This window comes from Caretta caretta, chromosome 12, assembly GCF_965140235.1.
Source record: "Caretta caretta isolate rCarCar2 chromosome 12, rCarCar1.hap1, whole genome shotgun sequence".
Lineage (NCBI taxonomy): Eukaryota > Metazoa > Chordata > Testudines > Cheloniidae > Caretta > Caretta caretta.
In genome coordinates, this window is record NC_134217.1 from 19,546,349 (window position 1) to 19,568,625 (window position 22,277).

General features: G+C 42.6%; 1 protein-coding gene across 3 annotated transcripts in view; it reads left to right on the top strand.

Moving 5' to 3' along the window:
- Positions 1 to 22,277, top strand: part of MYLK3 (myosin light chain kinase 3) — a 67,282-nt gene that overhangs the window by 2,144 nt on the left and 42,861 nt on the right. The window contains exon 1 of one of the 3 annotated variants that reach the window (XM_075118377.1): positions 5,040 to 5,183. The exons of the other annotated variants lie outside the window; for them this stretch is intronic. Coding sequence (XP_074974478.1) covers positions 5,091 to 5,183 — 93 coding nt within the window. The 5' untranslated portion in view covers positions 5,040 to 5,090. Of the gene's footprint in view, positions 1 to 5,039; positions 5,184 to 22,277 lie in introns of those variants that run through there. 3 annotated transcript variants of the gene reach the window in all.

Consider the following 22,277-nt stretch of genomic DNA (forward strand, 5'->3'; position numbering starts at 1 on the left):
CTCTGCCTTGTATGAATAAAAGGCAGAGTGTGTTTTATAGTGTCACAAATGATACACAATGAAAATTAAAATGCAGCTAATTTTGTCCTATCTTGTATGGATGCAGGGAGCCTTTTCTCTTTCCTCAGTGCTGCACCCAGGCAGGAATAAAGCATGATGCATTTGTCCTGGACATCCGGGAAGAAACACAAGATTCAAGGGATGTGGTTTAAACTAGGATGTTATTTAATTAACTTAACTCCTCTGGGAACTACCCAACATAACTCATACAGTGTAGGTTATCATTCCTTCCACAGTCATTTCTATTTGGTAGAGGTCTGCCATCGGCCCCCTGCCCCTCACCTCTCCACAGCTTGTTTCCAGCCCACTGCTTGGATCCAACGGCCCCCTCTTAATATGAGGACTAGGGGGAGTTGAAAAGGGGGTGTCTCCTCACTGAACCAGACATTGGGAGCCTCAATCCTGTCCCCGAACTTCTTTATGGGATGCCTTCTCCTAAATCCACATCCAATTCCTATTTATCAGGAAACTGGGCCTCTATCAAATGAGAACCTGCACAGGGCACCTTTAAGGTTGTGAGGGTTGCAATTTAGGACTTCCCTAAGACCTAGGACAGGGGCCGTGTTCAACCTCTTGGTTCCTGAGTTCCTGGTGTTGTCTGGTAGCAGACATTTGGGGTAGGGAAGCATACAGTGAGCTTCATTTGAGCAGATGTAAGGAATGTTGCTGAGTGTGCGGTCCTAGGGCCCCCGAACTATCTTGTCCTGTGCAGGCAGAATAGCTTAGGAGCCCTTCTCTTTGTGGCTAATTCTCCTGTCCATATAGCAGAGGACTAAGGGCTGGATTTTGCCTAGATTGCAAAATATGCACCTGGGTACTGATTTGGGTTTTGAAGCTCCTGAATTTTGGTGGTGTTTTGGGTCTGAGATTTTAGTCTAGTGCTATCTTTAATTATAGTAACAAGAATAATATAGAATATTAATAGATAGTAAATCCTGGGATCTCCAAAAGCTTTGTAAACTTTGTAAAGCTTTGTGAGATAGGAAAGTATTAATAACCCAGTATTACAGATGAGAAAAACGATGCACAGAGATAAAGTACAAAGTCACATAGGAAGTCTATGACCAGATCCAGAGCCCATCTTTCCTGACTCTTAGGGCATGTGATTTAGTCAGGAGTAAGCTGTATAGATCACAAGTCAAGATGTACTGTAAATATTGCACAATAGATATGCTCCCCCCCCCCCCCCCCCAAGAACTTATATTGCACCATCCAAAGCCCTAAGCCGATTTCTCCATTTGCAGGTCTCCTCCATCCCCTTCACCTGAATGTTAAAATGGCCTCTATTCTGATGTAGGTTAGCATAATTGAAAAACATGCCTAGCAAGGTCAAAATACAGACCATTTGCAAGACAGGCCGTGATTGTTTCAGCATATCAAGTGTCCTGGACCAGTCCGTCCCTTGGTTTTAACCACACGACAATCGTTCCCTTACCTGTTAGTTCTTTGGCTGTGTCTGCACTGACACAAAGGTGACTTTTTATACAGTGAGATAACGAATGGCAATAGTTACCTCGCTGGAAAATCCTAAGTAAAGACAAGACATTTGTAGAATTTACCACAAGAGAGATAGGTGACACCCACCACCCCTGGTTAACCTCACCAGCTTTTCCTCATGATAAAAGTACAGTGCCTTGTCTCCACTATGTTTTTACTGCAGGATAGCTAATGCTCATTAGTTACCCCACAGTAAAACACACCTTTTTTCATCAGTGAAGACATAGCCTGTGCTAATTCCAAAAGCTGTCTTCAGTGACACTCATGCATCTCCACTGTAGTCACTGGCCCTAAGTAAAGGACTATCACTTTGTATATCAGGATCCTACTTTACTCTTTCCCAATGTAATCTAAGGCAGTGTTTTTCAAAGTTCGGGTTGTGACCCAGTTCTGGGTCATGGCATGTAAGGCACTGGGTCACCTTGCTCAGCACCCAAGGACCCTAGCGGCTCTAGTCAGCACCACCGACTGGACGTTAAAAGTCCCATCAGTGGTGCTGCCCAGCTAAGGCAAGCTCTTTCCTACCAGTTCCGACACCGTATTGCACCCTAGAAGCAGCCAGCAGCAGGTACGGCTTCTAGGCAGGGCGGCCACAGGGCTCCGTACGCTGCCCCCGCCCCGAGCCCCGGCTCTGCATTCCCATTGGCTGGGAATGCTGGGGTGGCAGTGCCTGTGGGCGAGAGCCGTGTGGAGCTGCTTGTGTGCCTCTGCCTAGGAGCCGGACCTGCTGCTGGCTGCTTCTGGGGCGCAGTGCGGTCCGCGGTGCCAGGGCAGGAAGCCTGCCTCTGTACCCCGGCTGCGCTGCTGACAGGGAGCCGCTGGAGGTAAGTCTGCACCCCAACCCCCTGCCCCAGCCCAGAGCCTCCTGCAAACCCAGAGGCCCTCCTACACTCCAAACCCCCCATCCCCAGCCCAGAGCCCTGACCCCCTCCCACACCCTTGCCCCAGTCCTGAGCCCCCACCCCAACCTGAAGCCCCTCTTGCACCCCAAACCCCGCACCCCCAGCCCAGAGCCCTGACCCCCTCCCACACCCCAACCCTCTGCCCCAGCCCAGACCCCCCCCCACACCCATAACCCCTCATTCCAGGCCCCACCCCACAGCTGTCACTCCTGCACCCCAGTCCTCTGCCCTAGCCCTGAGCCCCTCCCACACCCCAAACCCCTCATCCCCAGCTCTGCTGGGTCATGGGCATCAACAATTTTTTCAACTGGGTCCCCAGGAAAAAAAGTTTGAAAACCACTGATCTAAGGTAAGTAGTTTCTTACAATGCACTCATCCAAGCAGACATAATTGCTTGTGGTAATCGTGCCTCAGTGGGTGACCACTGAGGATGCCAAATTCAGGATGAACTGCTGAGAAATAGGGCAAACACAACCCAAAACTGGTGGTTATTCTTTCATAAGATATACCAAACCAGCCACAAAGTAAACTCCTGTTTTACTACACTGGCTAACAAGAAGTCATAAAAGCAGTTTCCCCTTGGGCATTCCAGTTCTTATTTCCCTCCAGAACCACTGGATTGAGAGATGAGTGGTTCTTTACAACCAGTCTCATCAAATGAAAGGTTCTTCTGATCACAAAGGACTAATCACACACCCAGCTCATTATACAACTTAGATTTTACCCAAAAATCACACTAATACCAATCCTTTAGTATCTAAAATCTAAAGGTTTATTCATAAAAAGAAAGAAAGGTGAGTTAAAATTGGATAAAGGAATCAAATACATACAGTAATTGCAAAGTTCTTGGTTCAGGGCTTGTAACAGTGATGGAATAAACTGCTGGCTTAATAAGTCTCTAGTTGCTTCCAAATCATTGGAAGGCCCTTAGTCCATTGGTTAGAATGCTCACCTTAGTATAAGTCCACATTCCAGAGGCTGGAGCAGGAGAGAGGCAAAATGGAAGGGTTTCCAGGACCTTTTATATCTTCTGCCATGTGGAGGGAATCCCATTGTTCTTACTGTGAAAAATTATAGCAACAAGATGGAGTTTGGAGTCACACGGGCAAGTCCCATGTCCGTGCATTTCACCTAGTCACAGCAGGAAATTCCATTAAGTGTAGATGGGTGTCTCCCATGGTCCATTGTTAGTTAAATGTTCTTTTGATGGGCCACTCAATTTGAATAGTCCCTTCATGATGTGCTGGCTAGTTACCTTGTGGGTGTTACCCCAGGAGCAAACATTTGAAATCCAGGTATGGGGCCAATATTCATAACTTCAAATACAAAAATGGTCCATGCATACAAATAGCATAATCATAACCAGCAAATCATAACCTTTTTGTGGACAGCCACATTTTGTCAAGATTTGTTGCAAATATATAACAGTGGTTGCAACAATGATCTATCTGGTCATATTTTAATCAGATAATGTCACACCTGCAAAGAGCTAAAACTATTAGTTACTATCATTTATTGCGTTAACAAAGGCAAAATGAAGCCACAGCACAGAACTGTAAGTAGATTTCAGTCATTACTTCTGCAAAACTTACTTCTCTTCTCAGGTCTTCCAATGTCTTTTTTTCTTTTTGTGAAAATGTGCTGGTGGTCTTATTTTAACATTTATATGACAATAATGTCCATAGGCCCCATGAGGATCATTGTGCTGGGCACTGTGCAAAAATATGAAAAGATATGGTCCCTGCTCCAAAGAACTTACCGTCTAAAAACTTACTAAATTCTTACTAAAACAAAATAAAGGTGCAGTAATTTACTGGGGGCTCAGTTTGTATGCATATTGGCATAAATGTGCTTTTCACTTCAATTTTGGGGAAAATGTTTAAACGAGCCTTTACGGGCCACCAGCTGTGTGTTCACAAAATTGCTTGACACATACATGTCCTTGCTTTATGGGTGCAATGCACTTGAAATAGTTCATCACCTGTGTGTACTTAAATGTTAATTTACACCTGTAAAACCACTTGACCATGGAGGATTTTGCAGGTGCAAATTAATACTTGTCTGAGCACAGGTATTAAATTATCTAAACCATGTATGCAGGTGGATGTACCTGTGTGAGGAATTCTCTAGAATGCATATATGGAGGCTGACAATTTACCTTTATCTCCTCAATTCCTATGACATTGTTGCCCTCTAAAGGTCACCTGTACTGATACAATCGTCGTGATGTGAATACTGCATTAATGTCTGTCACTGCATGTTGGAACAACGCTAGTGAATGACAGCTACAACCAAAGTTGCATTTTTTAAATATAAGCACAAAAAGTTAAATTGGGCAAAAACAATAAAGCAGAGGACTCTTGATTGACTTCAAGTGATTTGGCCATCGTCTTCTGCTGAGTTTGTTTCCTCTCTTATCGGTGATGCAGGAAATGAGCTGCAAGGATACAGATAGAACCTAGTACTACAGATAAGGAAGTGAAATGATTGAAATGCCTGGTGTAGTGTCAGATAAGTTGAAATGCTAAGTTTATCACACACACAGAATTCTATTAAGATCTAACTAGGCTTTGCTTAATTCAGTAAAAGGCTTCAGGCTACCTGGGTTACTGCCACGCAGGCTAAAAAAAAATGGGAGCTTTGTATCAGGAATCTTCACTGCACAGATCCCTTTGTTTGAGCACGGGAGGATTTTGTGTGTCTGATTACATAAAAAGATTTACGGTAAGGGACTTTTTAAAAACTTTAAATTTAGTTTTGAAATAACACTAGTCACCATTTTCGTAAGTACTGTGTAGGTTTGATACTATCTTCCAAATATTGTAGTCCTTTCTTATGCAAAACTGTCACTGAAGTCAATGGGAGTAGTACCTGACATGAGGAAATAAACATTGTCTATTTTGCAAGGTTCTAAGTAACAAACATATTGACTAGTATGCTGAGCAGCCATAAAATTACATGGATGTGAATTGTTTGCATTATTGCAGCTATTTGCTTAAGAATGGATCTCATAACTGTCTGAGATTTTAGAATAAAGAAGTGGCTCATAAAAGCTAAATACTTGTGCAAAAAATTACAAGAGCCTGACATAATCACTGTGAGGGAAAAGAGAAATTAATCACAGATTTGGTGGGCATCACAACAGAGCATTTTTTCCCCTAAGTATTAGCTAAATACTTATAAATTGAGACAATTTTGTCACTAACAGTAATGGATCTGCCCCCTTACTTCAGCTGAAATCAAAGAAGGGTTTTACCATGGACTTAAATAAGAGCACAATCATGCTCTTATTGGGGCAATTTTACAAGCAGCCAAATTGTGTCTGCTTATTTGGCATGCTGCTAAAGGGACACAGTTAACTTGAACATTGCATACTGAATGTCTGCAAAATGTGTACTTCATATTATCACTTATACTGTGGTAACACCTAGATGCCCTAACTGAGATCAGAGCCTCATTGTGTTAGGTACTGTGCAAACACTATAGCAAGAAACATGCCCTGCCCCAAATAGCTTACAATCTATAGAGACAGGGCAGACCAAGGGTGAGAGGAGGAGTGGGCACAGAGCGGTGAAATGGCTTGCCAAAGTCATGCAGCAGGTCGGTGGTAGAGTTGGAAGTGGACTCAGGTTTCCTGACTCCCGATCCAGTAACCTCTCCATTGGACTATGCTGCTTCTCAGTCCTAGATCGACAGTTACAAGTAACACTTAGATTGTTATAGTGGAAGGAAGTTAGTGGGGAAACAATATATTACTCTGTGTTTTTTTATTTTTGTTTTTACTTGACACATTTGACAGCCCTTTCAATACAGTCAGTTTCACTATCTCACTGCACAGTCAGTCAGTTTCTCCTTTGGTGAAAATATCCTTATTGGATGGAAATAGAAAACCCATCTGTATATAGAATATAGATTTTTAAGGAACTATTAAAAAGTTGCAGGGCATACTGTTTACATGGGAGTCTAACAGAACCTAGAATTGTTTTCTGGACATTCTTTCAGACTGTTTGGAAGAAGAAATCCATTTATTTTGCCCAAATAGCTTCCTACAGAAGGCATTTAAATTTTTTTCATTTATCTCATTTAACTATTTAAGCAGGTGCATGACATTTGAGATAATACCATAATCTAAGTACAGTAAATATTACAAATAGCATAAATATGTTTAATACCAAAGGTCAAATCCTGACTCTATTGAAGTAAATGGCAAAACTTCTATTGACTGTAATGGAACCAAGATTTCACCTGAAGATTTTAAGGGACTCCACCGTGTGTAATGTAATGCTTTTAATGTAGCCAGAGCTATTGTGAAACATTTTTTATCATTGTATCACTTAATAATCAAAGAATGATCAAGGAGATTGGTTGTTCTTGATTACTGTGGAACTCCTTGCCAGAGGATGTTGTAAAAGCCAGGACTATAACAGGGTTCAAAAAATAACTAGATAAATTCATGGAAGATAGGTCCATCAATGGCTATTAGCCAGGACGGGCAGAGATGGTGTCCCTAGCCTCTGTTTGCCAGAAGCTGGGAATGGGTGACAGGGGATGGATCATTTGTTGATTAACTGTTCTGTTCATTCCCTCTGGGGCACCAGGCATTGGCCACTGTCGGAAGACAGGATACTGGGCTAGATGGAGCTTTGGTCTGACCCAATATGGCTGTTCTTATGTTAAAGAGCCAGCAGAGTTACACCAGTGTAACTGAAAGCAGAATTCGGCCCTTTATTTTAATGACATATACCACCCAACTGCTTTTTCATGAAGAGTGACTAATGCTATCTTTAAGTTGCCTATGGTAAAATTTGAAATAATTTTCTGTTAATATTCTTGTTTTAATTTCTCTTTCAGTAAAATACATGTTGAATGATGACGTGACATTAAACATGAAATGTAGCATGCAGTGTTTTTAAAATGACTTCTGTCAAAAAGAAATGCAATTAAATTAAGCCAGATTTCTGAGGAATTAATTTATATGTTCCTGAAGTTAATACATAATGCAAAATATGTTAGTGAGGGCTGGTATAATCTAGGTTTTTATGTATTGAAGGAAATTGCACTTAGGGTTGTACTGAGTAAATATTCGCAAAAAGAAAAGGAGTACTTGTGGCACCTTAGAGACTAACCAATTTATTTGAGCATGAGCTTTCGTGAGCTACAGCTCACTTCATCGGATGCATACCGTGGAAACTGCAGCAGACTTTATATATACACAGAGAATATGAAACAATACCTCCTCCCACCCCACTGTCCTGCTGGTAATAGCTTATCTAAAGTGATCATCAGGTTGGGCCATTTCCAGCACAAATCCAGGTTTTCTCACTCTCCACCCCTCCACATACAAATTCACTCTCCTGCTGGTGATAGCCCATCCAAAGTGACAACTCTTTACACAATGTGCATGATAATCAAGTTGGGCCATTTCCTGCACAAATCCAGGTTCTCTCACCCCCTCACCCCCTTCCAAAAACCACACACACAAACTCACTATCCTGCTGGTAATAGCTCATCCAAAGTGACCATTTTCCCTACAATGCGCATGATAATTAAGGTGGGCCATTTCCATTTCCAGTAGAGACTGTCCAGTTTGACCAATGTACATGGCAGAGGGGCATTGCTGGCACATGATGGCATATATCACATTGGTGGATGTGCAGGTGAACGAGCCTCTGATAGTGTGGCTGATGTTATTAGGCCCTGTGATGGTGTCCCCTGAATAGATATGTGGGCACAATTGGCAACGGGCTTTGTTGCAACGGGCTTTGTTGCATGCCCCTCTGCCATGTACATTGGTCAAACTGGACAGTCTCTACGTAAAAGAATAAATGGACACAAATCAGATGTCAAGAATTATAACATTCATAAACCAGTCGGAGAACACTTCAATCTCTCTGGTCACGCAATCACAGACATGAAGGTCGCTATCTTAAAACAAAAAAACTTCAAATCCAGACTCCAGCGAGAAACTGCTGAATTGGAATTCATTTGCAAATTGGATACTATTAATTTAGGCTTAAATAGAGACTGGGAGTGGCTAAGTCATTATGCAAGGTAGCCTATTTCCTCTTGTTTTTTCCTACCCCCCCCCCCCAGATGTTCTGATTTAACTTGGATTTAAACTTGGAGAGTGGTCAGTTTGGATGAGCTATTACCAGCAGGAGAGTGAGTTTGTGTGTGTATGGGGGTGGGGGGGATGTGAGAAAACCTGGATTTGTGCTGGAAATGGCCCACCTTAATTATCATGCACATTGTAGGGAGAATGGTCACTTTGGATGAGCTATTACCAGCAAGATAGTGAGTTTGTGTGTGTGGTTTTTGGAAGGGGGTGAGAGAACCTGGATTTGTGCAGGAAATGGCCCAACTTGATTATCATGCACATTGTGTAAAGAGTTGTCACTTTGGATGGGCTATGACCAGCAGGAGAGTGAATTTGTGTGTGGGGGGGTGGAGAGTGAGAAAACCTGGATTTGTGCTGGAAATGGCCCAACCTGATGATCACTTTAGATAAGCTATTACCAGCAGGACAGTGGGGTGGGAGGAGGTATTGTTTCATATTCTCTGTGTATATATAAAGTCTGCTGCAGTTTCCACGGTATGCATCCGATGAAGTGAGCTGTAGCTCACGAAAGCTCATGCTCAAATAAATTGGTTAGTCTCTAAGGTGCCACAAGTACTCCTTTTCTTTTTGCGAATACAGACTAACACGGCTGTTACTCTGAAACCTGAGTAAATATTAAATTCCAGAGCTGCAGTTATGTGCTCTCCTGGGGCTTTTGTGGCTTGGATTTTTGTTGCTTAGAGGTAGTGTGGTATAGTGGCTAGAGCACTGGACTGGGACTCAGGACACCTGCATTCTACCTCCAGCTGTGGCACTGGCCTACTGGATGACATTAGGCAAGTCACTTCACCCCTTCTATGCCTTAGTTTTCCCATCTCAAGAACTGGGATAATGATACTGACCTCTGTTGTAAAATTCTTTGCATTCTGCAGATTAAAAAAGCTATATAAGAGCTATGTATTGTTGTTATTGGCTTTCATGAGTCCTAAACTGAACTTTGTTTGTGGAAACCTTTGGCTACAACACTCAGGACCACTGGTAACCTACAGTCATACCTTCCCTACATTCATCCATTTAAGATTTTTCACAGCTGAATTCATGTGATGCTAGAGGAATCTCTGCATATGGGGGAAGGTTAATAGTCTTCATCACTGCCACACAGCAAACCTAAAGAGGGCAACACATAATGTCAACCTCTGCCCTTGGATTTATGCACACAGGTCTTATTAAAGTGAATGAGAACTAATCTGAAGGTAGAGTTTGACCCATAAGCTGGATATTAATGCTAACCAGATCTCAGCTAATATGATACATGGTAGATTGTAGCTTTGGGTCTGATTCTGCACACATTGAAGCCAGTGAGGGTTTTGCAATTGACTTCAGTAGTTGCGGGATCAAGCTTACTGTTTGTGTCTGCTTGTCAAGAGACTGTCTCTTTCTGGCTTAGTATGTTGTGATCTGCTGGGCTGCTGCTGCTCACATAAGTGGACAGCTCAGATTACTGTTGTGTACAATGTGTTATGATACGATTTACAGCACCAGACAACTCCACATGTGATTGGAACGTGTTTACAAAGCACCTGCAAATTCATGTTATTGCACATAGATATACAGTGAAAAGTGTTTTTATGTTCTGCCTGCAAGGTAATAACATGAGAGGACTCCAGGTTTCTAAACCACTAAACCAGCCACTAAACTGGCTCTTTATTAAGAGAACTATTCACAGAGATGCTGCCTTCGCAGCTAGCGATTGTGACATGAGCGCACTGACTGACTTCCTCATGCCTGCTCCAAACCCATCCCTCCTGCAACCTGTGCTGCTCCCTTGAAGTTCCATGGCAGGCTGCTACAATGTCCCATTGAACAATTTTTGTTGCTGTGTCTCTTGTGCCGGTGTTTGCTGACTTGCTGGGGCCAGAGGTCACTAGTACATAGCCAACCCCTGGGTGTGGCTATTACCACCAAGCTTCTTGTGGTTTATTTGGCCTTATAGTCCTTCAAGTACGCTGGTCTTCAAGCCTATCTCCCACTTCTGTGTCATCACTGTTGGTGGGGGACTTGCTTCCACCATGTTGCTGTCTTTGATCTGTTGAGTGGTGTCATACTGGGCCTCCCAGGGCTGGCCTTAGGGAAAATGGTGCCTTGGGCAAACTTGTATTTTGGTACCCCAGGCCCCCGCTGCCTCCCTGAGCTACCCACCCATTGCCCCAACCCCTACTGCCACCCCTGGCCCTCCCCCCATTGCCCCGGCCCCCACTGCCTCCACATCCATTCCCCCATCACCCCAGGCCCCTGCTGCCTCCCTGGGCTCCCCACCCTTCCCCCACTGAACCCAGGTCCTGCTGCCTTCCTGGGCTCTCCCCATTGCCCCTGGATCCTGCTGCCTTCCCGGGCTCCACACCTGTCCCTCCATTGCTCTTTGCCCCTGCTGCCTCCCCAGACTCTGCACCCCCTATCACCCCTGGGCTCCCATGCCTTCCCCCCCATCACCCCAAACTCTCTTCCATGGCCTTGCACCCCAGACCTGCCCTGCTCCTTGCCTTTTGACCACAGCGCCTTCCTTACCACAGTGCCCTGGGCGGTCACCGACCCATAAGGCTGGCCCTGGGGCCTCTGCTTCAAACAAAATCCCATCTTGCACTCACAGCTCATCCCTCACCCTCTGAGGAGGAGGGATGACCTCCTGTGGCATTGGTAAACTGGCCAGCCCAGGGGCGTGAACTGTTGTACAGCCAGTAGCACCCCCTCCTATTAGATGCTTTGTTGGGTTGCCTGGAGCCTCCCATTAGAAATGAAAAGGTATTGTAGCATATTGATAGGCTCTATCTCCTATTCCAATCAGCAGCCTGTGGGGTATTCTGGAAGGTATACACTGCTCATTGTATCTGCCCTCCCGGTGCCTTATCCTCACATCATAACCCTGGAGTGTCAGTAACATGCATGGTAGTCACTGGGGCGCACTCAACAGTGGCTTGTTCATGATGCTTTCTCATGGTTTGTAATCTGACTGCATCTCCACCTTGTGCTCACAAGTGAACTGATGGAATCGTTCCATTCTAAATAGCACACCCAGTTGCAACTTTTCTATCTGAGTCGTATCCCCTCTCTGAGCCTGTCAGGGCTCTATGTGCAAATGCAATAGGCTGCTGGCTTTACATCAGCATTGCTCCTAGTTCACCTCCTGAGGCATCATGTTGCAGCTTCAGCTGCTTTACAGGGCTGTAGTATGTTAGGATTGGTGTCTCATTTATTATTTTCTTTACTCTTTCAAATGCATGTTCTTGGGTCTCTGACCATTCCCATGCTACATTGTTGTGTGTTAACTGTCTCAAGTGTTCAGAGGCTTGTTTAGCAGGTTGGCATAATGATTGCGGATTGCTTCTTCATTGTCATTTCCTCCTGCAATAAGAATGTCATCAGCTACAATCTTGATATCTGGGAGTCCCTCTCTAGTGCCTGCTTCAGTTTACACAAAAACCAGAATGGGCTACAGGCAGTAAAATGGTTAATACTCCACAGTTAGCCAGATTTCAAGGATCAAATGCCACAAACAAACATCTCTGGGGTCGGGCATTTGTACCTGGCTGTCCTGGTGAAAGGTATAGCAAGGGTTGTGAGGTGTCTGGATAGATCAGTCTCCCAGAACCCCTGTCTTGACATCACAAACAGTGAACACTTTTGCCCTTGACGGTCAGGTAGTATGTCCTCAGTTGTTGGTAATAGGGAGTAACTTCTTTTCACTGCTCTGTTAAGTGGTTTTGGTTCAGTGTAGGTTCTCATTTTACTGGAAGGTTTTCTCACCAGAAGCAGGCTGCTGATTCACGCTGTTCTAGTTTCAATGGGTGTAATGATGCCTTCTCTTCGCAGGCTTGCCAGGTTCTTCTTCAGTGGATCCATCAGAGCTAATAGAACTCTGCTTTGGCAGTCTCACAGGCTGCGTATGGGGATCTATTTCCAACTTCGGCTTGACCTCTAAATGTCCATTTCCTTTAAATATCTTCTTAAATTCTGTTAGAATGCTGCACAGGGCCCCTGGTACCTGTTCTCCTTCCTCTCCCACACTGAGGGTATTCTGGTGTTGTACTGTGATCAATTCCATGGCTTGCACTGCCCTGCTGTCCAGCAGTAGGTGTTACTTCTATGTGTTAACTACTATAAACTCCAAGCGATCACAGCTCTTGTTTCATATAGTCTTATCAATAGTCTGCATTTGCCAGCTGGCCTCAAAATGGTTTTATTGTCCATTACCAGCACTTTGTACCTTTCTCTAGTCTGTGTATCAGTGTTTTTGGGATTATTTTGTGGCTGGCCCCACAACTCATCTGGAACTGAATTGGTCATTGATCCAATAGCATAGTTGCAAATATGGCACTTGAATGACTGGTAGCCTTCTGCAGCGTGTTTAATCTGAGAGTCTTTGAATCTGCTAAAGTCACACTGTAGATATTCTCCTCTTCACTGGAAGTATCTATATCCTTCATCAGTGCATGGACTACTGCTTTTTTCTTTCTGGGATAGCTGCAGCGCTTGAAAGTGGTTCTGTTTTCCCCACCCTTTATACCATTGCTGGCAGTTTTCTTTATGCCTTTCATATTGCTTTCCACAATACATGCACTAGACTATGATACCTGCATTCTCAGTCAGTCTGTCTCTATCCTACTTCCTGGGTTCCCTGAACTTGATCCCGTTCTTGTTCTGTACTAATGGCTGTTGTTGTTTTGATCCTTTCCCTGGACAGTTCAGCTGCCCTTGCTATTTGGAGGCATTTCTCTAGGGTGAGATCTGTGTGTCTCAATAATCTCTCCTGTAAAGTGTGATAATATGTCCCACAAACAACCCTGTCTATAATAGGGAATCTTTAATGTCTCCTAAGTTACATGTGGACACCAGGGTTCACAGCTCTGTAATGTAAGTACGTTTCTGCTTCTTGGTTTCAGGATAAAAAAATCCAGTATCTCTCTGCAGTCTCACTCTGTCTGGGGTTACAGTACTCATCCATCTCCTTTATCAGCTGTTCCAGTGTTTCAGCCATTATTCCTGGAAATAGTGTCTCATTCACTTCTCATCCTCCCCTTGCTCCCACTGAAATAGTAAAAAAAGATTTTGCCTTCATGTTCTCCTTTTTATCCCCCATGGTCAGCTCTGGATGCAGATTCAGTTCTTGTTTCCACTGCTTTCATGCATCTGCAGATATGTTATTTGGAAATCCAGCATTCCTAGTGGTCCTAGTCCCTCCTTGCTGCCTGCTGGCTCTGTTTCTAGGTGCTGATACATTTGATTGTTAATTGTACACTCTTCTGTGGTTCTTGCTAGATTGACCTCTGCCACCTTGTTTCATTTACTGTGTTCTGGGTAATAACTCCATGTTTCTAAAACTAAACATGCTCTAGAGAACTATTTATATATGTCGAGGTTCCTTCCCCACTCTGAACTCTAGGGTACAGATGTGGGGACCAACATGAAAGACCCCCTAAGCTTATTCTTACCAGCTTAGGTTAAAAACTTCCCCAAGGTACAACTTTGCCTTGTCCTTGAACCCTATGCTGCCACCACCAAACGTGTTAAACAAAGAACAGGGAAAGAGCCCACTTGGAGACATCTTCCCCCAAAATATCCCCCCCAAGCCCTACACCCCCTTTCCTGGGGAAGGCTTGATAAAAATCCTCACCAATTTGTACAGGTGAACACAGACCCAAACCCTTGGATCTTAAGAACAATGAAAAATCAATCAGGTTCTTAAAAGAAGAATTTTAATAGAAGAAAAGGTAAAAGAATCACCTCTGTAAAATCAGGATGGTAAATATCTTACAGGGTAATCAGATTCAAAACATAGAGAATCCCTCTAGGCAAAACCTTAAGTTACAAAAAGACACAAAAACAGGAATATACATTCCATTCAGTACATTTTATTTTACCAGCCATTAAACAAAAGGAAATCTAACACATTTCTAGCTAGATTACTTACTAATTAACAGTTGTAGGGCTGCATTCCTGATCTGTTCCCAGCAAAAGCATCACACAGATAGACAGACCCTTTGTTCCGCCCCCTCCATATTTGAAAGTATCTTGTCTCTTCATTGGTCATTTTGGTCAGGTGCCAGCGAGGTTATCTTAGCTTCTTAACCCTTTACAGGTGAAAGGGTTTTGCCTCTGGCCAGGAGGGATTTTATAGCACTGTATACAGACAGGTGATTACCCTTCCCTTTATTTTTATGACAATATAGATGCTGCATCTGCAGCTAGCATTCATGCCATGTGCATATAGATTGACTTTGTGTATCTCCTCCAGACTCTTTCCTTCTGCAGCCTGGGCTCCTCCCTCCAACTTTCTGTGCAGGTACAGGGACACAGAAAGCAGTAATGTCAACTCCACCCACACTGAGTGGTAGCATGTGCTTGCAATGCAGCATGATGGCAAAAGAAGACCATATGATTTGGGGTTACATTTGTAGACAGGCATCATATTAGTTCTTCTCCCCATGACACCAATGAGACTGCACTTGCTTAACTCACATAAAAATAGACTAGCCCAAGTGTTCAGGGGTGTATTAGAAGTTGGGTTATGACAGCATGGTCTAGTGGGTTGAGTAATGGTTAGGAACCAAGAATTCATGCATGCTGATCCCAGCTCTGACAGTGACTTCGTATATCCCTTCTGTGCCTACTTCTCCACCTGTAAAAAGAGGGTTGTTAATGTTATCCAGTGTCAGAGGAAAGTTGTGAGGAGTGATTAGTGTGTACATAGTGCTTTTAAAATGTAAAGGCCTGCACAAGCACTAAGAACTGTTGTTGCTTAGGGTTTATTTATTTATTGTTTAACCTCCATGGGGTATTAACTTCAAATGGGAAAGAGAAAAAGGATTGTGATGCTCTGACACACATCACTGAAGCTCTAATTCAAACCATATTCACAGCCAAAGGTTTTTAGAGCATCTGCTTTAATAAGCAACACAATTGCATTGCCTTCCTGCTGTTGCTATAGCAAGGCTTGGAGGCTGGTGTGTGTTTGTTTTTTCTAAACTACTCCAAAGATGACATCCTTTATTATGTTTTCTATATTTTTTTTGTTTTTACTTTCCTAAAATGATTGTGAAATTATCTCTAGAACTTTTCACAGTCTCCAGTAATGGATACAGCATTTTGTATCTCAAAGAAGATACAGTGCCACGTTTTTTAACCTTCACTGGTGGTGATGGCCACTGGCTTAAGGTTTTTTTCTCTTTGATGGGGAGAAGCTTGCAAAATCCGCCAGTGTTAGTTAGACTCTTACTCTCAATCCTTTTTACAGAACTGCTTGTTACTCATCATGCATTATTGAGACTAAGCCCCAACTGAACTGATCAATTATTCCTGTACTTGTGAATGACGTCTGATCAAAATGCCACAGAGATCTAAATCAGCAAATGAATATGCCACAGAACACAAAAATTTCATTATAGAAAAGATGGCAAGTAAGAGACACTTTCTCTGTAATGTCAGTAGTATAGATATTCTGTTATTAGTGAGAAGAGTAAAACTCATGCATATCTTTATCAAAAATTCATGTTAAAATAAAAAAGCTGTTAACACAAAATGATACTGCTATGTGCGGGGTGGAAATGTGAGGAAGAGACAATTTGATACAAGTTTGCTCAAGTTATGGTGCAGCTTGGAATTAATCTCTATATTACAATAAGTCTATTGGTAAACTTTTCCAAAATCATATAGTGGCACTCCCAAGTCTAGTCCAATTATGAGAAATAACCATCTGAATATGTCCACCATTTTATGGGTGATATTGAACACATTATTAACCTAATGTGGTGTGGAGTCTGGCCTTGGAGTGGTCTGGTATTGGAGTTCACACCATGAATTTAAGGGTTACATTTTCAAAATTGGGCACTAACTTTGGGAGCTTTCATTTTTGGTGCCCAACTTGAAATGCATCAAGCCTGATTTGGAGGTCAGTTGGCATTGTCGGTGTTCATTATCTCTGAAAATCAGACGCTGTATGTCTCAAGTTAAGTACCCAGAATGCACAAACACTTCTGAAAATTAAACTTACATCAAATAGTCCACCAAGCTGGTTATAGAGATTTCTCAGTAACCATTGATGGAAGAGGATCTGATGGTGCTGTAGCAATTCCTTCTACTTTTACTGAAAAAACAAACGGATAAGCAAGAAGAATCATCATGGAGGTAGTATATTCCCACAGTAATGTGTTAACAGCTGTCTTGGTACAGATAAACCCCAATGAGTTTGCTAAACATTGGAAAGTTATAACATTGCTACATGTTTTTTTTCAGTGATTTTGCAAACTGTATCAAGACACTGTTGAGGGTTATACAAAATTAGTTGGTTCAAAGCATTGTGATTAAATGATCAATGTAATCTCCATTATTGGGGATGACTAGAAGTCAGCAAACACTAGACAAGAGAATTTATGAAAAGAAAGATTTGATTTGCAGGTCACATTTTCAGGGGTTCAATGGGTAGTATATGTTTATGGGCACTGGGAGGGAAAGTTAATGGCAGAACATGAGGCAGGAAAAAGATGATCTTGGATGGATGATGGAGTGGATCCTGGGACGATCAAAAGGACTATTCAGCCACAAACAGATTAACAGAAGATTGTTTAGAATGGGGTTCTGTTGTTGCATACATCCTGTATTGGAGATGCCACATAAGAAGATCCATGTCACTTGCTAGAAAACTTGCTTATTGCAGCATTAAATTCAAACACTTTAAAATAGCTTGATTTTAAAATTTCTGAATTCAAATGTGCATATAAGATGAAATACCTTGTTGTTTTCTCCAGATTAGAAGGTAAATAAAGCATAATACCAAACGCAATGCAAAGCTGGTGATTTCCAGCAGTTCAAGTAGTGAACATGTTGCTGGCAATTTGGAGACCTTTCTCGATGATCTGATCCAAAGCATGTTGGAGTCTGTGAGAGTCTTTGCATTAACTTCCATGGGCTTTGGAGCAAGACCCAGATATATGACTGCTATTTTACTCTGAAACTTGACCATCTAGAAAAGACCACCTTCTTACTCAACAAACCTGCTTTTTACTCCTTTTTACTCATGTTGGCCTTATTGCAGAGCCTACACAACTAATGGAGTGAGTAGTATTATTTTTCTTCTTGTGTATCATCATCATCAGTGTTTAATGGCTTCCAGTTACCTGTGGAAACCCACAAAAGCATAACAGGTCTTCATAGCTGGCAGAATTCCGGTTAGTAGTGAGAAAGAAAATAACTCCGCTCACTTCCCAAATCCCAGATTAAATTTGTATGGCTGGCACTTAGATTAAGCATTTTTTAATATAGACTGTAAACTGACCACATATGATATGGAGTCACTGGAAAATAATAAATGTCAGAACCCAGCAGTGCCATTTTTACATTCACTTTTCAGAGGAGATTTACTTGAATGAAGATGTAACTGGAATGTGAAAACACAGGGGAACATAAATGTAACCAACTGAAGAAGAACATTACATGCTGTCTTGAATTTTTTCAGTGAATATTAGTGCAGCTGTCTGGAAAAAAAATGAAAAGGCTGAAAATGAAAGATACATTAATCCTCCGGCTTGCTGTTGATATCGGACTCCTGTGTGAGAATAAGCTGTAGGGCAAAGTCAGTGAATATGAACCATTAACAGGTGTTCTGTTGGTCAGTCTGCCTTCTGAGAGGCAAAATAGCCTAGAGGAAAGCATTAGAATATCTTTTTCAGTCATGCATGAAAATACTAAACAGTGTTATCTAGAAATATCTGATCACCTCCTGTGGATTTTCATGTAATCGAGACATCATAATTCGTCTGTTAAAGTAATCTGAACTTTCAGGAGCTTCCAAATGTACATTTCTTTTAAAATATTGTTAATGATTCTGAGATCATATGTGTACTGCGACAAAGTTCCTCCTCTGCTTTGGTGGGTCCTGCGCTTTCCGGTGGATTTGCAACCCTCAGTTTGGCCACTTTTGCCACTGGCTCAAACCTGCCATTCACTCAGCTAACCTCATCACTGGCCAGCATGGGAGAAAAGGAAGGAGAACAATATCCATAGTCTCTGTTATCCCACCTAGTGGATTGGGGACAGGCCTGAGACCTTCCCCTCTGATATGACTCACAGTCCAGGTCAACTCCTGTTGTGACAAGTAGGGAGTTGGGAGAATGGGAGGAACCTGGGCCCGCCCTCTGCTCTGGGTTCCAGCCCAGGGTCCTGTGGATCGTAGCTGTCTACAATGTCTCCTGTAACAGCTGTGTGACAACTATAACTCCCTGGGTCTCTTCCCCATGACCTCCCACCAACACCTTCTTTGTCTTCACCACAGGACCTTCTTCCTGATGGCATTTGTATTCCTCAGTCCTCCAGCAGCATGTCCTCTCACTCCCAGCTCCTTATATGCCTCTCCCTAACTGAAGGGAGGTCTTTCTTTTAACCAGGTGCCCTGATTAGCCTACTGCCTTAATTGGTTCTAGTAGCCTCCTAATTGGCTCCAGGTGTCCTAATTAGCCTGCTTGCCTTAATTGGGTCTAGCAGGTTCCTGATTGTTCTGGAATAGTCCCTGTTATCTTACCCAGGGAAAAGGGACCTGCTTAATCTGGGGCTAATGTATCTACCTTCCACCACTCTCCTGTAGCCATCTGGCTTGACCCTGTCACAGTACTTAACTGAGCAAACACCTAATAGCATTACATTTCAGGTCCATTTGTTTGGAAAGGCAAAGCAATGGCCAGAGCTGACAAGAGGGTGTTCTGTAAGTTACTATATCAACTGCAGAGTTTTCAAGATGGTTTTCAGAGGTTTAAAAAAAAAAGTTAATGTAAGAAAAAACATATCAAGAATGTCTAGGGAATCTTAAGATTTCCTAATTTATTACAATAAATTGGATCTGTGAATTATTTTGAAGTAAGCTTTACCTAATAACAAAAGCCAGATGTGCCCTTGCAACACTGGAGAAACAGAAACCAAACCATCAAACCAAACTTCAAATATTTAACACCACTGTAAAGTCTGTCTTACTATAAGGCACTGACACTTAGAAACTTTATCAAGATCTTATTAGCTAAACTCCAAGTTTTTAAAACAGCTGCCTTAGACAAATCCTCAATATCAGATGGTTGGAAAAAATTCACATATGAAGAGGTTTGGAGGAAGAAACAAACTGTTAGGACAGGAAATGATGGTACAAAAATAGAGATGGCTAGGACACGTGGAGGAAAGACCCTAACAACCCAAGCTCTGGACTGGAATCCGAAGGATAGGAGGAGATGAAGTAGACCAAGAGCAACATGGAAATGCACAACAGAAACAGAACTGAAAGCTATTAAAATGACATAGGAAGAAATTAAGACTCCAAAGATGGGAGCCAGTGGTGAAGGTCTTGTGTTCCACGTAGATTAAAGAGACATAACTAGAATAAGTCATACTCTACCTTATGTATAAGTGCATTACAAAATACTTAAGTGTATCATACCAGAATGGCTTTGACAATTGGTAATGTCATAAAAACCCTTTTACTGCTAGGCTGTTGATTGAAATCCAGCCCATGACAGTAATGAATTAAAGTTAAAATCATCTCATGGCTGCTCATTTTTGGTCTCTGTTGGGGCTGAATTTTTCCCTTGTCTATATCTGACCTCTTTCATTCCCTACTGGGAGGCTTAGTTAGTGCATGGAAATCTTTAGAAAGTACTATAACAGTCTTTTCAGTCCCTCCAGCTTGTAATGGAGGGAGAGCAGTAGGCTATTCTGCAAAATCCTGATACTCATTTGTTACCATTCAGGAGAAACGTCATTAGAGGTCAATTGGGATAAATGGTGCTAGCAGGAAGTTAAATGCTGCTTCTGGGTTAAGGTGCAGAACACTAGCTGAGCAGTTTGGCTCACTGCTGACCATATACTTTGGCTTGCAGATAAGCAGAGAACTACAATACACAAGTCTGGGACTCTTCATCATTGTTAAGTATTGGTATGTCACTTTAAGATGGTTCACATTTCGGGGGGAGAGAAGGTTGTCATCATATAATGGTAATTTGTAAGTGATAAGTATTATTTCTATTGGTGGTAGACCCTGCCAATGGCAAAGTGAGTTTTTAATTAACTATAACTCAGCCTTTGATGGTAATTTACTTTTTTTTTATGTTATCCAAAAATTTTCACACAATGCTTTACAATATGAAGTCCAGTGATTTAAATGTATTTTAAAAAATGTGTTGAAGGGTTCTTTTATGTCTACACTAGCGAGCTTACAGTGGCACAGCTGTACTGATGCAGCTGCGCCACTGTAAGATTGCCTGTGTAGCCGCTCTATGCTAGCGGGAGTGAGCTCTCCCGTCGACATAATAAAACCACCTCCACAAGTGGCAGTAGCTATGTTGGCAGGAGACGCTCTCCCGCTGACATAGCGCTGTGCACACTGGCACGTCTCTCAGTGTAACTTATGTCGCTCAGGGGTGTGTGTTTTCACACCCCTGAGTGCCATCAGTGATACCGACAAAAGTGGTAGTGTAGACATGGCCTTAGTGGAAGTGAGTGCCTTCCTAGCTCTACTCAAGCAAAATGCAAAATTTAGCGCTACACCAAATTCCTGATTAAAAAATATGTGCTATTGTCATTCCAAGTGAAATGAGTGAAGGAATCCTACCAGTGTCTGAACATGTTATCCTTCCAAAGACAAAATAACCAGCCAAATCCATTGGTCCAATTAATTTTCTTTTTTCATCAACTTTTAATTCAGTTTGTGAATATAGTTCTTTACTAAATAACTCCCAGAACTGAATGCGTTGTTACCTACTGGATCTACTGCACATACGTAGCACTAACATTAATTGACCCAGCTGAATTTAATAAGCTCTGACGTGGCAGTCATTTGAAACTTCTCACTATAGGCTAGAAATTCCGGGACAAATTATGCTTTCCCCCCATGTTCTCCAACCCCCGAGTCAGCAGAAGAGCATAATTTGGCTGGCTGCACATGGGCACACAACGGATGGGAGCTAAGTAGCATTATTGTTAGCTAAAAGGGCACGTTTGGATGGGACAAGTCTGTGGTCATGTTTCACCCTTCTATGCATGAGACAGCATTGGCAGGGAGTGCATATTACATAGAGCTAGACATCCTCTGTACTGTGCTGCTTTCTTGCACCCCTGATAGGATTAAGCTTTCTGGTAAGTATAATGGGACAGATTCTGTGCTGTCCCACCTGAAGGCACAGCCCAGACGGAGAGGGGCAAATGTCACTTTTTGCCATGGTTGAGCAGCCTGGATTCTGCCTCTGCTGGTGGCCACTGTGGCCCACTCACCCTCTCCCACCCTGTTGTAAGTTAAGTAGCCCCCAGGAGTTCATCTAATTTACCAGCCTATCCTAGGCTGCCTATATTCTGCAGCCCAGAATCCCCTGTAGTGCTGAGTGTAATGGGCATGCACCTTCCTCCCCAGCCTGACAGAGGGACAGCATAGGGCCACCTCCATTGGCCTTATACAAAGCGGGAATTGGAATAGGCTCCACAGCCTGCTCCAGCTATCGCTAGAGCACTAGAGATGCTGTCTCCACTCCAGAATCAAACAGGATCATACTTCTTTCACCTTGTGCTTTTAAAATTTCCTGATATGTATTTCCCTGATTAGTGATCATAAATTGTAATTGAAAACTGCCTTTCATTTACTCCATGTAAGCAGCTATTTTCTGGTAAACACAACAATAATCATTCATAAATGATGATGGGACATTACTAATATAGGTGTTTAGTTTGCCATGCCAAACCAA